Source organism: Heteronotia binoei, unplaced genomic scaffold (genome assembly GCF_032191835.1).
Source record: "Heteronotia binoei isolate CCM8104 ecotype False Entrance Well unplaced genomic scaffold, APGP_CSIRO_Hbin_v1 ptg000047l___fragment_1, whole genome shotgun sequence".
Taxonomy (NCBI): domain Eukaryota; kingdom Metazoa; phylum Chordata; class Lepidosauria; order Squamata; family Gekkonidae; genus Heteronotia; species Heteronotia binoei.
In genome coordinates, this window is record NW_026799982.1 from 151,622 (window position 1) to 166,315 (window position 14,694).

General features: G+C 42.8%; 1 protein-coding gene across 2 annotated transcripts in view; it reads left to right on the forward strand.

The window, feature by feature from the left end:
- Positions 1-14,694, forward strand: part of LOC132590489 (fibrillin-2-like) — a 314,238-nt gene that overhangs the window by 125,834 nt on the left and 173,710 nt on the right. For both annotated transcript variants that reach the window (XR_009556697.1, XM_060263396.1), the window contains exons 11-12: positions 4,146-4,298; positions 9,980-10,033. Coding sequence is in view for 1 of the 2 variants with exons in the window: in XM_060263396.1 (XP_060119379.1) it covers positions 4,146-4,298; positions 9,980-10,033 (207 nt within the window). In the remaining variant the exon portion in view is untranslated. The remainder of the gene's footprint in view (positions 1-4,145; positions 4,299-9,979; positions 10,034-14,694) is intronic.

The following is a 14,694-nucleotide window of genomic DNA, read 5'->3' on the forward strand; positions in this document are numbered from 1 at the left end:
TTAACCCCAACAGAATAAGCTTGGTTGCATTGATTTTATAAGTTGCTCATTTGGTGGGTAGATGAGAGAGGGATTTTTCTGTGGCAGTCTGACAATTATGGAACAACCTCCCCAGGGAGGTATACAGGTGGCAGCTGAGGGCAGTTTTCTTTCGCACTGCAATTTTGATTTTTTAAAAAGTTTTTATTATTGACAGTCCTGAGTTTTTAAATTGTGACATTTATGGGTTTTATTTTGTTTTTTATCATTTTGTATTTATGCTGTAAGCGACCTTGAGTTCCACAACTGGTAGAGCAATTGGAGAAAGGCCAAAAAATCTTGGATAGTAGATTTCTTCAATTAGAGATGGACAGAGCAGCCGATATGTTGAGGTTTCAAAATGTACCAGAAGACAAGTCTGAGGATTTGCAGAAAATATTAAGTGAAATGCTTGCAGAAATCTTACAGATTGTCCCATCGAAAATGGAGGAAGAGATTGATTATGCTAAGTGTGTATCATTGAATTTCACGAGGAGGAACGAATTACCCGGGGAAATTCATCTGAAATTTACAAGAAAGAAAACTTAATACATAATTTTGAAACAAACAAGGGACAAGTTGGTTACAATAGCAGGAAATGAGGTAAAGATCTTGAAAGAGGTGCCATGGACAGTTCAACAGAAGAGAAGAGAATACCAGGATTTGACAGCCTTCCTAAGAGAGAGAGAAATCCCATATACCTGATTATCCCCTGAGGGCTTACTCTTCACATATGAAGACAAAAGATATAGGATCAATTCAATGTTCAAAGCTGAGAACGTCTTGGAGAAATTTGATGGGAAAGACGGTAATAGTGAAAAGGATGGTGATGATGTAGAATCTTCGGAAAGGAGAAACAAGGTGGAGCCAAGAAGTATCGAACATGATCACGATATAAAAAGATAAAAACGATAATGATAAGAAAAATCCATAATGGCCTCAATAATCTCTATTAATGTGAATGGACTTAATTCTCTTATTAAAAGGAGGAAGACTTTCAAATATCTATCAAAATTTCTTTGAAGAAAATGTTTGATAATAAATCCGGAATAGTTTGAAATAAAAATAACTGTCTTGGTAAAATATTCATTTTTACTGTGGCTATTCTTCCCATTAAAGATATGTTCACGTCTTCCCATTTCTCTAAATCTTTTTTAATCTCTTTGAGTAATTTGTCATAGTTATCTTTCTTTAAACTACTACATTTATTTGAAATATAAATTCCCAGGTATTTCACTTTTTCTCATATGAAAATCCTGATTTTTGTTGAAATAGATATATTTGTTCTGTAGTCATATATTTGGCTAAGAGCTTTGTTTTTCCATAATTTATTTTCAATTCTGTCCAGTGACCAAACTGATTAATCTTATTCATCAAAAAATCAATAGAGTCCAATGGTTGGTCTAAGATGAACACCAAATCATCTGCAAATGCTCTCAATTTATGTTGTTCCCCTTTAATCAGAGTGTCTTTGATATTTGGATCTTCTCTAATTTGGTTGTTCAATGTCTCCAAACATAAGATAAAGAGCAATGGTGATAGTGGACATCCTTGCCTAGTCCCCTTCCCAAAAGCAATTGCTTCTGATAATTCTCCATTTACCATTATTTTCACGTTTTGAGAAGAGTATATGGCCTGTATCATTTTTAAATAGCTCTCCCCACAGTCCACCACACTCAGTCGTTGTAACATAAACTGCCAGCTCACATTATCAAAGGCCTTCTCAGCATCTAGACAGACTAGTGCTAATTGTTTCCCTGGGTGACTTCCATAATATTTCAATAAATAGCATATTGCTCTGACATTGTCCTTTAAGTATCTTCTTGGAAGAAATCCTGCTTGATCTTGATGTATGAAAGTGCTTCTTAAAGTCCTTACTCCGGCTTTACACAGCTCTCAGTCACTCATCATAGCACTATAGATCTCTGATTCATACATTACAGCATCATTGTTACACAGGTGCTCGGGACCAGCCAGCCACACCTGTTACTTATTATGTGGTTCATGCCAGTGCTTAAACTGGCAGTGCAAATCTCATGCCTTTCTTTAAACTGACAGTGCAGTTCTCATTGTTAATAAACCATATCTAATCAGCAAAATACAACACTTCTGTGAGGCTGTTGTTCTCAAACAAAAATTGATAAATCCAGCGATGCATTTAAACCCAAGGGAGTCAAAGTCTGAAACTTGTGTATAAAAAAAGCCTCCTTCTGCAGCAATATCTTAGAGACATCTGTCAAATTATAATGACCTTTATAAACATAAAGAGCAGTGCATTCTATCTCATCAAAAGTGTGCCTGAACTCAGTCCAATGAGCCACAGTTGGGGCTTCCTGCACTCCCATTTTTATGCATGACCTATGTTCCAAAAAACAAACCCACAAGCTTCTCATAATCGACTCATTGTAGAATTCATTACACGGACACCAGAGGGCATATATGATTTTAGTGGATTCACATGTACTGAAATGATTAAATTTCCATGTGTATCCATTAATAGTAAGTTCCTTTAGTTCTAGAGTCTTATCACATATAGAGCCTCAGATGGGGCAGTCATGTACAGCAACATGAACCTGCTCTTCTTGCTCTGTGCAGTTCTTCAACTAGTTCAACTAGTGTTTATTTTCATAACTTTCCTAAAGATTCAACAGGAATATTTTCCCTGTTGGAAGTATAAGTTTCATGACAGAAATTTGAAGCCGTGCAAATCTGACACATTGTTGTTGGTAATAATGGCTTGTGGTACCACATTTTTGTTTTTCACAGTGAACAATTTGTTGTTAGAGTATTTCTTCACAAGAAGTATCAGGACTCATTTGAGAAATTTACTGTGCCATCATAATCAGAATTATACCCTCCTAAGCACTTTTGCACACACTAAATAACACGCTTCCAATCCACTTTCAATGCGCTTTACAATTGGGTTATACTGTGGGAAATGGCAAAATCCACGTGCAAATGGCCGCAGAAGTGGATTGAAACTGCATTATTTAGCATGTGTGAAAGCGCCTAATGTTTCAGAAGGGTATAACTCTGAGTTGGCACTGATACAGTGCTATCCTATGCAGAGGTACTGGAGTAATTACATAGAATTTCACTGTTGTACAAGACAATGATATAACTGCTTTAGATTAGGGGTGGTCAAACTTGCTTAGTGTAAGAGCCACACAGAATAAACGTCAGATGTTTGAGAGAAGGAAGGAAGGAAGGAAGGAAGGAAGGAAGGAAGGAAGGAAGGAAGGAAGGAAGGAAGGAAGGAAGGAAGGAAAAAAAATAGATGGAGGGGAGGAATGAGGGAAGGAAGGAAGGAAAATAGATGGAGTGGAGGAATGAGGGAAGGAAAGGTGAAAGAAAGCAACTTTAAATGCATTCTCCAAGATGCTGGCTGGCTTGGAGAAGTGATTTAAAGAGACAAATGCCTTCTCCCAGCCAGCTGATGGGCAGTGGGGACTTCAAGAGCCACAAAATATGTGTGAAAGAGCCACATATGGCTCCCGAGCCACAGTTTGGCCATCCCTGCTCTAGACATACAGTAATGAGAATAAATCTTATGTAGTACAAAATGAAATTCTTATCGGTTTTTGCCTCTCTGAGCAGAATTTCAGAGTGCATCTACTTTAAATAAACCTACTTTAAATTCTTATTTGGCTTCTAAATCTTTCTTGTTGGCTATGCTCTATGATCCTTTGAATGATTTTAAGTGATGTTATTCAAAAGCTGGAGGCTGCAAATTATATTGAACATTTAACTTTGGGCTGTTAGGAATGCTGATAAGTAGGTTAAATGTTTAATGGCAGGGACCAAAACAAAATTATACGAAAGCACTGAAATTATACATTGATTTCTGGGTACTTTCAGTATTATATTCCTCCTGGTGTGAAGTTTAATATTATGAATTAGGTGATAATTGGTAGAGATATCTGCTTGGGTAATATACTTTCAAAATACTTAAATAAAACCACAGTTGGAGTCCAACGTTTGGAGTATTGGGACTTATAGAAGCAAGTTTTGCATTAAAGATTGATTAATTTGTTATGTATGCATGGGATTCATTTTTTAGGGTGTAATTTTTTATACCATTTCCAGAGTAAGACAACTATTCTGTTATTCTTCCTTACTCTTCTTAGATACCCATATGCGCAGCACATGCTATGGTGGGATCAAAAAGGGAATATGTGTTCGCCCTTTTCCTGGGGCGGTGACAAAATCTGAATGTTGCTGTGCCAATCTAGACTATGGATTTGGAGAGCCTTGTCATCCATGCCCTGCCAAGAACTCAGGTAAAGCTGCATTCTTCTTTTGATTTTGTAGCTGACATAGACAAACAATCAGTATTGTGTTCAGATAAATTTTTGTTCTGAAGTATCTGCAGTATAGGCATCTAAATATTGCATTTGCCAGTGCATATAAAACAATAGGTTTCTGAGGCCTCACATGTTTACATTTCAAACTATAATAAGTAGGATTTGAACTGCATAGAGCTGTGCTTACCAGAGAAAAATAAAGCTTTCAGAGAAAAATTCCAGAAGGGATTCTGAAAAATATAACTGAGTATAAAAATACTCTGTCATAATTCATAATAATCTGTAAGAGTAGCACACAAATAAAGATTGAAGATGAAATGCTGTATGGTGCTTACTGAAATTCAGGCACATATTAAATAGACTTTTTCATTAGATAGTTGAATCAATATGTCTACTTCTGGATAATGACCCTTAAGTACAAACCAAACATCAACACAACACACAATAGGGCTCATATGGATAGGGATCTCTAGCCAGCCCAAGCAGGCCTCGCTCACCCAGGGATCTCCTGTCTTGCGTCGGGTTGCTTTTGGCTGGTGGGGGGAAGCATATGCTAATAAATTATGCTAATGAGTTCCACCACCTATTTTTCTACAAAATGACTCAATTTCCTTCCTACATTTCAGTGTTTCTTTTAACTTCATTTGGATTTTTGCTCTTAGTCCTCTCCCTTAATTTCCTCCCTGTTTTAATATAACCCCTTTTCCTGGTCTGCCTTTTGCCACTCTTTACTTCTGATTCCTCCTTCCTCCACATTTCACCATTCCCACTGCATCCCCTTATTGTCTGCACAACTCCTCTATCACCCATATAATCTGTCTCCCCATCCCCTGTTCTGGTCCCTTCATCATACCTTTCACTACTCCCAGCAGCAGCTGCCCCTGAGCTGAGCTTGGTGAAGAGGAGCCACAGCTGCTGCCCAGCCCTTCTCAATATGGTAGTGGGGCAGCTGGTGCACTCCTCCACATGGTCCTGCCCCCAGCAGCAACTGCCCCTGAGCCGAGCCCTCAGCTTGGGCCCACTGCACTGCGCTGGCCCTTGCAGACTCCAGCCCCACCCCCCAAGCACATGCTGGAGTAAGTTCCTGCACAGGGGCAGGGCAGGAAGTCAGGGGTGAGGGAGGCCTGCAGCTTAGGGTGCCAAAAACCCTGGTGCTAGACCTAGGGATGAGGCCATGTACAAGGTCATCTCTAAGGATGCAAAATTTTTGTTGAATGCTCTACAACCAAACTCTGTTCATCATGCATTCAGCAACAAAATCTAAGCAGGGCCATCATATGGCCCCTCCAGACAGGGGCAGTAGAAAGGTGGATCTCCTGGCCAAGAAAGTCTATTCGCTAACCTCTGTGGTAGCTAAGCTGCAAACTTACTTGTCTTATTTCACAGCTTACAGTGTCCATCTGACTACTCAGCTCAGAAATCTCATCCTTCACTTGCTTGCAGAGCACCAGAATACAGTTATACCTTTGTCCCAAGGAGCGCTTTTTTTTAGCAGGAACACAGTTCTGGCTGGCTTGGTGTCAGGAGGTGTGGCCTAATATACAAATGAGTTCCTGCAGGGCTTTTTCTACAGAAAAAGTCCTGGTCCCAAGAGATTGTCTATGCATCCAAGCAGCAAATCAGCACTATTCAGCATACTGTGTCTTGCCTCTCGAGAACCTTGGTGACCTTGATAGTGTTCTGACATTATGCCTGGCCACATTCAGCTACCCTACAACCTGACATTAAGACCAAAGTTGGGGATCTCCCCTTTGACAGGGAAAGTCTCTTTCATTTTACTACAGATGAAACCTTAACCTCTGTAGATGACAGCCACAAGAGGGCACATAACCTCAGGGTCTGTTAGTCCTCAACCATACATCAGACAAAAGTCACAACCTGGAAACTGGCATACCAAAGATGACAGTGCTAACCTCAAGAACCTTAGTCCTGGAAGAAACAGTCCGTGTCTTCCAGACCTCTTACCAGTCTAAGGGTAAACAAGCTTCCTCTAAACGTCTAGCCAGAATGCCAGATAGTTGCTTTAACTTCTTGGTTTGCCGATTTGAAGCCACTCTAACCACCTTGACCCCACTCACAGGAAACAGGATAGATTCTTAACCCACCACCTGGGAAGCTATAGCAACAGACACCCAGGTCCTCACCATCATCAGGGCGGGGTATGCTATAGAGTTCATTTTGCTACCACCCAATCCTCATTTTGTGATGACTCCACATTCAGTTTTCCTCATGGATGAAGTTGCCATGCCCCTAGCCAAGGGGGAAGTGGAACTTGTCCCCAGCTCTCTTCACCGACAGGAGTATTACTCCAAGTACTTCATGGTACCCAAGAGGGATGGGCGTGAAGTATTCCTTCATGGACCTGAGAGGACTCAACAAGTCCATCCTACCACTCATTCTACCTCAAGCATGCCTGACATCCACAGATTCCAAGGAGGCATATTTTCATGTCACCATCAGGCCTCAGCATTGCCATTTTCTTTGTTTTGCTGTAGGTCCTCTTCACTACCAGTATCGGGTCCTTCCCTTTGGTCTCTCTATGTCCCTGAGGAATTCACAAAATGCATGGCTGCGGTAGCAGCTGCTCTGCATCTTCAAGGTGTGTTGGTGTTTCCTTACGTTGACAATTGACTTCTAGTAACAACAGCTTGTTGATGATGTTCACTCAACATTGACTCTGCTTCAGAGTTTGAGTCTCTGTATAAACCTCAACAAGTCAATGTTTCAACCCACACAGGTGGTGTAGTTCATTGGAGCTCAGATAAATACTGAAGGTATGAGCCTTTCTGCCTCTGGACAAGGCAGTCACTCTAGACTGGACTCTGGAGAAGCCACTCTACATGACTCTGCTCAGGCATTCATTGTGTCTCCCACACAGGCTGCTCACATGGTTTACCACTTCACACATTCAACCACCACTTCAACCCACTGTCAGACCCTCAGTCCACTCTGCTGGAACTTCCTTATGACATGACCACTTTTCTCACTTGGTGGACTGTAATGGACAATCTGTTACCATGCCTTTCAGACTTTCTGAGACTCAAGTTGCACTCTTCATGGGGATGGGGAGCCCATTGTAGGGAGTTTCATGTTCAAGGATGCTGGTCTCCTGCTGAACAGTGCTACCACATCATCTTCTTAGGACTGTTGGGAGTTCATCAAGTGTTGATGTCTTTCTAGCCCTTAGTCTAAGACAAGGTGGTACAGGTTGTCACAGACAATGTGGTGGCTATATATTATGTGATCACAAGGGGATACAGCCTCTGCCAAGCTATGCCATCTGGCTCTCATTCTCTGGGAGTGGTGCCTCCTACACAATGTTTACTTGACTGTGATCCATGTCCCTGGTCTACAGAACAGTCAAGCTGACTCATTCAGCCATACTAGTCAAGCGGAGCGTGAAAGGCCTCTCTCATCACGAGCTGATCTTTACCACCTTCAGACAGCTTACTGTGGATGCCTTTGCCTCTCCAGGCAATGCAACGTGCAATCTTCTACTACTGGAGTCCACTGATGGAGGACTGTCAAGGGAATGCCTGCCTTCACCACTGGTCAGAAACCCACTTCTACATGTTCCCCCCATACTCATTGATTCATTGGGTAATTCAGAAGATTGTCCAGGACAAAATATCTTGCATCCTGAGCACCCCTTGATGATTGTGACAGCCATGGTTTCCACTACTGCTCCAGTTATCTAGGGACTGGTACCTCAGGCTCCCTCTGGATCCAACTCTCCTGTCCCAGCAAAGCAGCAGCATTCTCCACCATGACCCATCCTTCTTCAGCCGGACTGCTTAGAGGATCTCACACTGACCTTTCCACCAGAGGTATCTCACTTTCTCCTTAATGCTTAGGAGACCTTCCTCTTGTTGGTCGTATGAAGTTAAATGGAAGCATTTTACTGCCTATGCTACTGCTGGTGGCATTCACCCTCATTCTGCTTTGTAATCTGAGATTCTATCCTACCTGGTCTCTCTCCATCAGACAGGTTTGTGTTTTTCTTCCATCAAAGTTCATCTGGTAGCCTCGTCTTCCTTTCATGATCCAATTGATGGATGCTCCTAGTTTTGCACAGGACTTCCAAAATGTTTCTCAGAGGTATGTTGAAACTCAACCCACCTAGAAGGACTTTAGTCCCAGATTGGAGTTTCTCCGTGATGTTGTCAGAGCTCATATACAAACCATCTGAGCCCATTGCTACTGCCCCTCTGTATCTCCTGTCATGTAAGACTGCCTTCCATACCGCCATTAAGTTGGCTAAAAGGGTAAGCAAACTCTGTGCCTTCGTTTGGATGCTCCCTTCATCACCTTTCATAAAGATAAGGTGATCCTCCATCCTACGGACTTTCTACCGAAGTTATATCTCCTTTTCACCTGTCCCAGCCCACTGTTTTGCCAGTTTTCTTTCCAGACCCATCAGATGATGCCCAGAGTGCTGCACTCATTGGATGTTCATAGTGCTCTAGCCTTTGTCTTGACAGGACACAAAGTTTTTGCTTGGACTCTCAGCTGTTTATATCCTATTCTAACCTCACAAAGGGGCATAAAATCTCAGCCCAGATTGCATCTACTATTCAGCTTTGCTATCAATTAGCTAAGCAGTTCTTACCTGCCATCCCTTGGGCTCACTCCATGAGGACCATTTCCACGTCTGCAGTATTCCTGGCTGGTGTCCCCGTTGAAGATGTCTGTTGAGCTGCCAATTGGTTGGCTCCCTCAACATTTGCTTCTTCCTATGCCTTGGACATCAGAGCCAGATGTGATGCCTCTTTTGGATGGGTGATCCTTCACTCTATTTTCCAATGATGTCATCTTGATTTCTTCTGATAAGCCTGAACTGAAATGACATGTTATGTTCTATTATGTTTAATGATATTTCTGTTTTGAGTCTTATAGAACTGCCAGCACCCACCATCCGGGTTAGTTCCAGGTCATTAGTCACCCAAATGTGGGACTGCACAGAGACCACAAAGAAGATAATGATCTTTTAGTGGTCATGTGTAGTCATACATGCCTGCTCAACATTCCCCATTGCTGGCATCTCTCAGTCACTTACCTTTAGTTGATTAGACTTACTGCCACTGAGCAGGTGGCAGCTTTCTCTTCAGCTCCAGGCATGAATAGTCAATGCCTGCTCCCCAGAGCAGAGGAGAAAGCCTGCCAAAAAGACTGGGATTAACTCTGAAGCTTCTAAATGGAGTCCATTGTAGGCACATATATGGGACTGCACAGATGACCACTCGAAGATAATCAATTACAGGTAAGCCACCTTTTTTTCTCAGAAGGGAGAAGATTTATTTTCAGTGTAACAATGTATTTTTATTTATTTAGGATATTTCTATACCTCCTCTTCAGAGTCTTGTTCAATGTGGCTTACAATTAAATTTTAATTTCTAATGTTGGTAGAGTTCTTATTCCAGAATGTATAATATGGTAATATTTGGATAACGATCTATAGATATTATTTTATGGATATTTTGTCTGAAATTTTTTTTTTGTGAAGGCATGTGGAGTTCTTAGATATTGAAGTAGCAGATGAGCTAATGGATCCTTCAAAAGAATTGTGAATTTACATAGTAGTAAGAGGAAAAAAAAACATTACATTTCACAATCTCTCTTGTTTCTTTTATGGATCAACTTACGTTCTGTGTGAAAAGCTGAATTCCATGGTCTGTGTAGCAGTGGAGTGGGAATTACTGTTGATGGAAGAGGTAATCTTTCATAATATTTTGTTAGATGCTCCTACAAAGATTAAAGCAAATGATAACTAGTCTTGTGTATGTAATGATATAATGTCTGCAGAGTTCTATTTTTCAAATTACCAAATTTTTTGCAATATGGTACCATATTTTTAAAATGAAAGAAATCCCGAGGAGAGACCAAATTCTGCTCCCATATTGCCTGTGGCAAAACTCACTTTTGCTACATTGTTTAATGTTATGTATTAATAGATTAATAAAATAAATCCAAAGTTATTTCTTAAAATATGCAGTGATGACTTTAAAACATCTTTAATTTATTTTTATGTTTTGAAGTTGTAGCCTATATTAGTGGTAAAGGACCTCAGGTGGAGCACTGAGTCTTACCTACTGGTAGTGAGCCCTTACAGAACTACTATTTTCATTGCCTTTTGGAAGAACCTACTGTTAGTGTAAAGAGAGCATGCCATGACTTCTGCCTCTTTTTGTACACTTGCTCTTTCTGTACACTTGGTGACGTCATTAGTAGTACAGGGGATTCATTCAGGGCTTTGTTTGCTCCTCACTATGATACACTTGCTGTTTCTGTTTTGTTTGTGCTATCTCTGACATTCTTTTAAAAAATTAATCATCTTCATTGTCATTAGTTAAGGTTCTGATTAACTGGTAGGGTTCCCCTTGTTTGTAATAAATTCATATATCCTGTGTCATCACCTACCTATATATTTAATTCTCAACAGTCCCCTCTGCTTGCTGACACTTATTTTCACAAACACACTATCCATCAACAGGTTTTTCTACAGACTCAGAAGACTCTGTGGGTCTGCAGAAAAATTAAAATAAAAATATTGAGGAGGGTTGAATTCCCCCCCAATACCTCTTGATGCATTTTGAAATGGCTCCCACAGGAATCTTCTCCAGGCCCTGCCACATTGACCATGAGAGATAGACTGGCTAATAGCCACACAGAGAAAGACAGAGAAGGAGAAGAGGGGAGGAAGCAAAAGTAGCTGGGATTGGGGAGGATTATTGGCTAAATAGCAGGGAAACATTTTAAAAGAACATATGAGCTTCTCACCCCTACCTCTTTTGCTGTGGACTCCACTGTCCTCTTAAAACTTTCTTGGCAGGGAGACTTCTAATGCTTCTCCCACTCCACCAGCTCAAGAAAGACTGTGGCTGAGAGTGAGAGAGACACACAAAGAGAGATGATGGGTGGGGAAGAGGGGAAGAAGCAAAAGCAGAACTGGATTGGGCAGGATTCCTCACTGCCACTAGCCCATCTTCAATGCTGTTGATCCTACAGTATGAATACTCGCTCTAAGGCTGTCTCCCCTTGCAGGGCAGGCAGCTTCAGAGTGAGGTTGCTCGAATCCAACTAGGAAGCTGAGTTTGGAGGAGAGCACAAACTGGCGCACAGTTAGGCTTCCCAACCCTCCTGCCCTGGCAGGGGACCCCAGGATTTCCACCCTCTTCCCCCGCTCCCCAAAAAAACGGAAACGGGGGAGGGGGGAAACGGCGCTGGGGAGCATGGCGAGCCGCCCGATCCTGGAGCAGGCGAGGCTGCCGCGCCGCTGCCGCCCCCTCCCCGCCCACCGCAGCTGCTCCTCTGAGATGGGCCCAGGCTGAGCCCATCTCGGAGGAGCAGCCAAGAGGCAGCAGCAGCGCAGGCAAAACCAGAGAAGGGGAGGGCAAGGCAGGCCAGGAGCATGGCGAGCTACGAATCCAGGCCCTTCTAGGACCTGGACTCACGGCTCCCCACGCCCCCGGCCCGCCTCCACCCACCCCTCCGATTCCACCCCAGAGGCGGAGCGGGCGAGGCCGCAGCGCTGCTGCCGCCCCCCCCCCCCCCCGCCCCACTGCAGCTGCTCCAGCCTGAGCCCATCTTGGAGGAGCAGCCACAGCGAGCGGAGAAGAGGCGGCAGCCGCGCAGCAGCGTCACCCGCTTCGTGACAGGTCGGCTTGCCACGCTCCCCGGCGCCGTTTCCCCCCTCCCCCTGGCTCCACCCCAGTGTCTCCTGGCTCCACCACCAAAGTCTCCTGGCTCCACCACCAAAGTTCCCAGATATTTCTGGGATTGGATTTGGCAACCCTACACGCAGTTCCACCACTCTTAGCTTCTGGCGTCTGTGATTGGGAAGCTGAGGGCAGCAGAGTGGTGGGAGAGGGCATCTGTAGGCGCCCTGTAGACAAGGTGGTGCCTGAGGTGGCCGCCTGCCTCACCGACTCCCATGCACCAGCCCTGATTGATAAACCACTACTTTTCTCAAGGGCGCTCAGGAGAGTGGTACAGGACATGTGTATCACCTCAAGACTTGCAGTACCCACTACTGAAATCTCTGAAAACTTACCTCACATAAACAAAGTGATTGTAATTCCCAGGCAAACTCCTCTTTGAAGCCACCTTATTTGGCTGGCTGACTGCACAAGGAAACTGAGCAAGGCTAGATGGGTTTTTTCCCAGTGTTTAATAAAGGAAAGAAAAGGCGAAGTATTGCAAAATGTAGGCATATACTTAAAGCAACCAGTCTTTATCCATGGGCAATTAATTATATGTTGCAATGTCAAGAGTAAAATGCTTTGAAAATTTAAAAATCCAAGTTTGTGGCATTCCTGGGTTTGCAGAAAAATCTAAACAAACAAACAAACATTGGGTTTAAAAACCCCATAACTGAAACATGTCTGGGTTTGCAGAAAAATCTAAACAAACAAACAAACAAACAAACATTGGGTTTAAAAACCCCATAACTGAAACATGTCTGTAGCTTTAAGAGTAGCTAAAAATGTATTTTAAATTGTTATTTTATCATTTTAAACTGCAACTGTGAATGTTTTTGAATTGATTGTCAGCCGCCCTGAATCCGCTTGCGGAGAGGGCAGGATAGAAGACTAAATAAATAAATAAATAAATAAATAAGAGATGACTATTCAAGTACCAAAGTACACATTTTGTACAACACAAGATTTCCCCAGAGACATGGAGCAGGCCACAACTGTGAGTTCTCATACAAGCTCAGTTCTGGAATATCAGAAGGACCTGATTTGAAGATGCATCTGGTATAGTGGCTTTTTATGAAGTATTCTCTTTTGTGACTTTATGATTATTTGATGTGCAAATCCAATAGGCTGCATTATATGATACTTTTATTTCATATGTGTGTATAATGTTTAAATTGCTAATTGATACACTGTGTAATACATATTTTATAATTTTTAAAATGTTTGCTAATTCAACCTTTTTGAGTACCTAATGTTGTTCAGGTTGAATTTGGTTCCCCTTGCTCTTCTTTTTGACTTTGAGCAGGACACTAACTGTGAGGTCTCATAGAGACTCAATTCTGAAACACCACAGGGGCCTGGGTTGGGTTGGGATCATGGCATGGGGCGAGGAGCCTTCTCCTGTGCCATTTTCCTAACCCAAAAGGCCATTGGGACTTCAAATGCAAGTATTAAATGCATTTGCCAGTGAGGGATTATTTGCCCTGCTGGGGCTGCATAAGCAAGTATTCAGACCTCCTTGGTGTATTTCGACTTGAGAAAACAATGAGGGGAGAACAGCTGAGGCCCCAGTCTCCTATAGTTCTCCAGAACTGAGTTCCCATGGTATGAAAGCCCCTGTGGCAATCACATGCTGTATACAATATGTTGTTGGCAATCACACGCCCTGTGGCAATCACATGTTGTATACAATATGTCGTTTGGACCTGAGATCTCATATGGCCATTTTGCTGAGCCTTCCCAGCCTTAGTTTCAGTCAGATCTGGAGAAAAGACTGAAACCAATTCCACAGTCACTGCTTCTGCTTTCGTCAGATGAAGTGATCAATTCCCCACCAGTTGCTGCAGAACCACATTTTTACCCATGGCTCCCTCCAATTTTCCTCACATCTACTTGATTTTCATTTTTTTAAAAAACAATCTAGTAGACACAAGGGAAATTGGAGGGAACTGTGGGTCATGCAGCAACTGCTGGGGAATTGATAGCTTGATCCAATGAAAGCAGAAGCCTGGAGGCTAGGGTTGCCAATCCCCAGGTGGGGGCAGGGGATCCCCCGGTTTGGAGACCCCCCCCCCGCTTCAGGGTCATCAGAAAGCGGGGGGAGGGGAGGGAAATGTCTGCTGGGAACTCTATTATTCCCTATGGAGATTTATTCCCATAGAAAATCATGGAGAATTGATCTGCGGGTAACTGGGGCTCTGGGGGGACTATTTTTGGGGGTAGAGGCACCAAATTTTCAGTATAGCATCTAGTGCCTCTCCCCAAAATACCCTCCAAGTTTCAAAACGGTTGGACCAGGGGGTCCAATTCTATGAGCCCCCAGAGAAGGTGCCCTTATCTATTATTTCCTATGGAAGGAAGGAATTGAAAACGTATGCCGTCCCTTTAAATGTGATGGTCAGAACTCCCTTTGGAGTTCAATTATGCTTGTCACAGCCTTGATATTGGCTCCACCCCTAATGCCTCCTGGCTCCACCCCCAAAGTCCCCAGATATTTCTTGAATTGGACTTGGCAACCCTACTGGAGGCAGATCAACAATGACGGCTGAATTTGTCTGGAAAAAAAAACCTAAAAGAGGCATGTAAAGGGGAAGGAATACAAAGACACTAAGAATAGAAAAAATAGGTGGTTGGGAGAAAAATAAATGGGAGAGGCTGCCAGAGGGAAGGAAAGT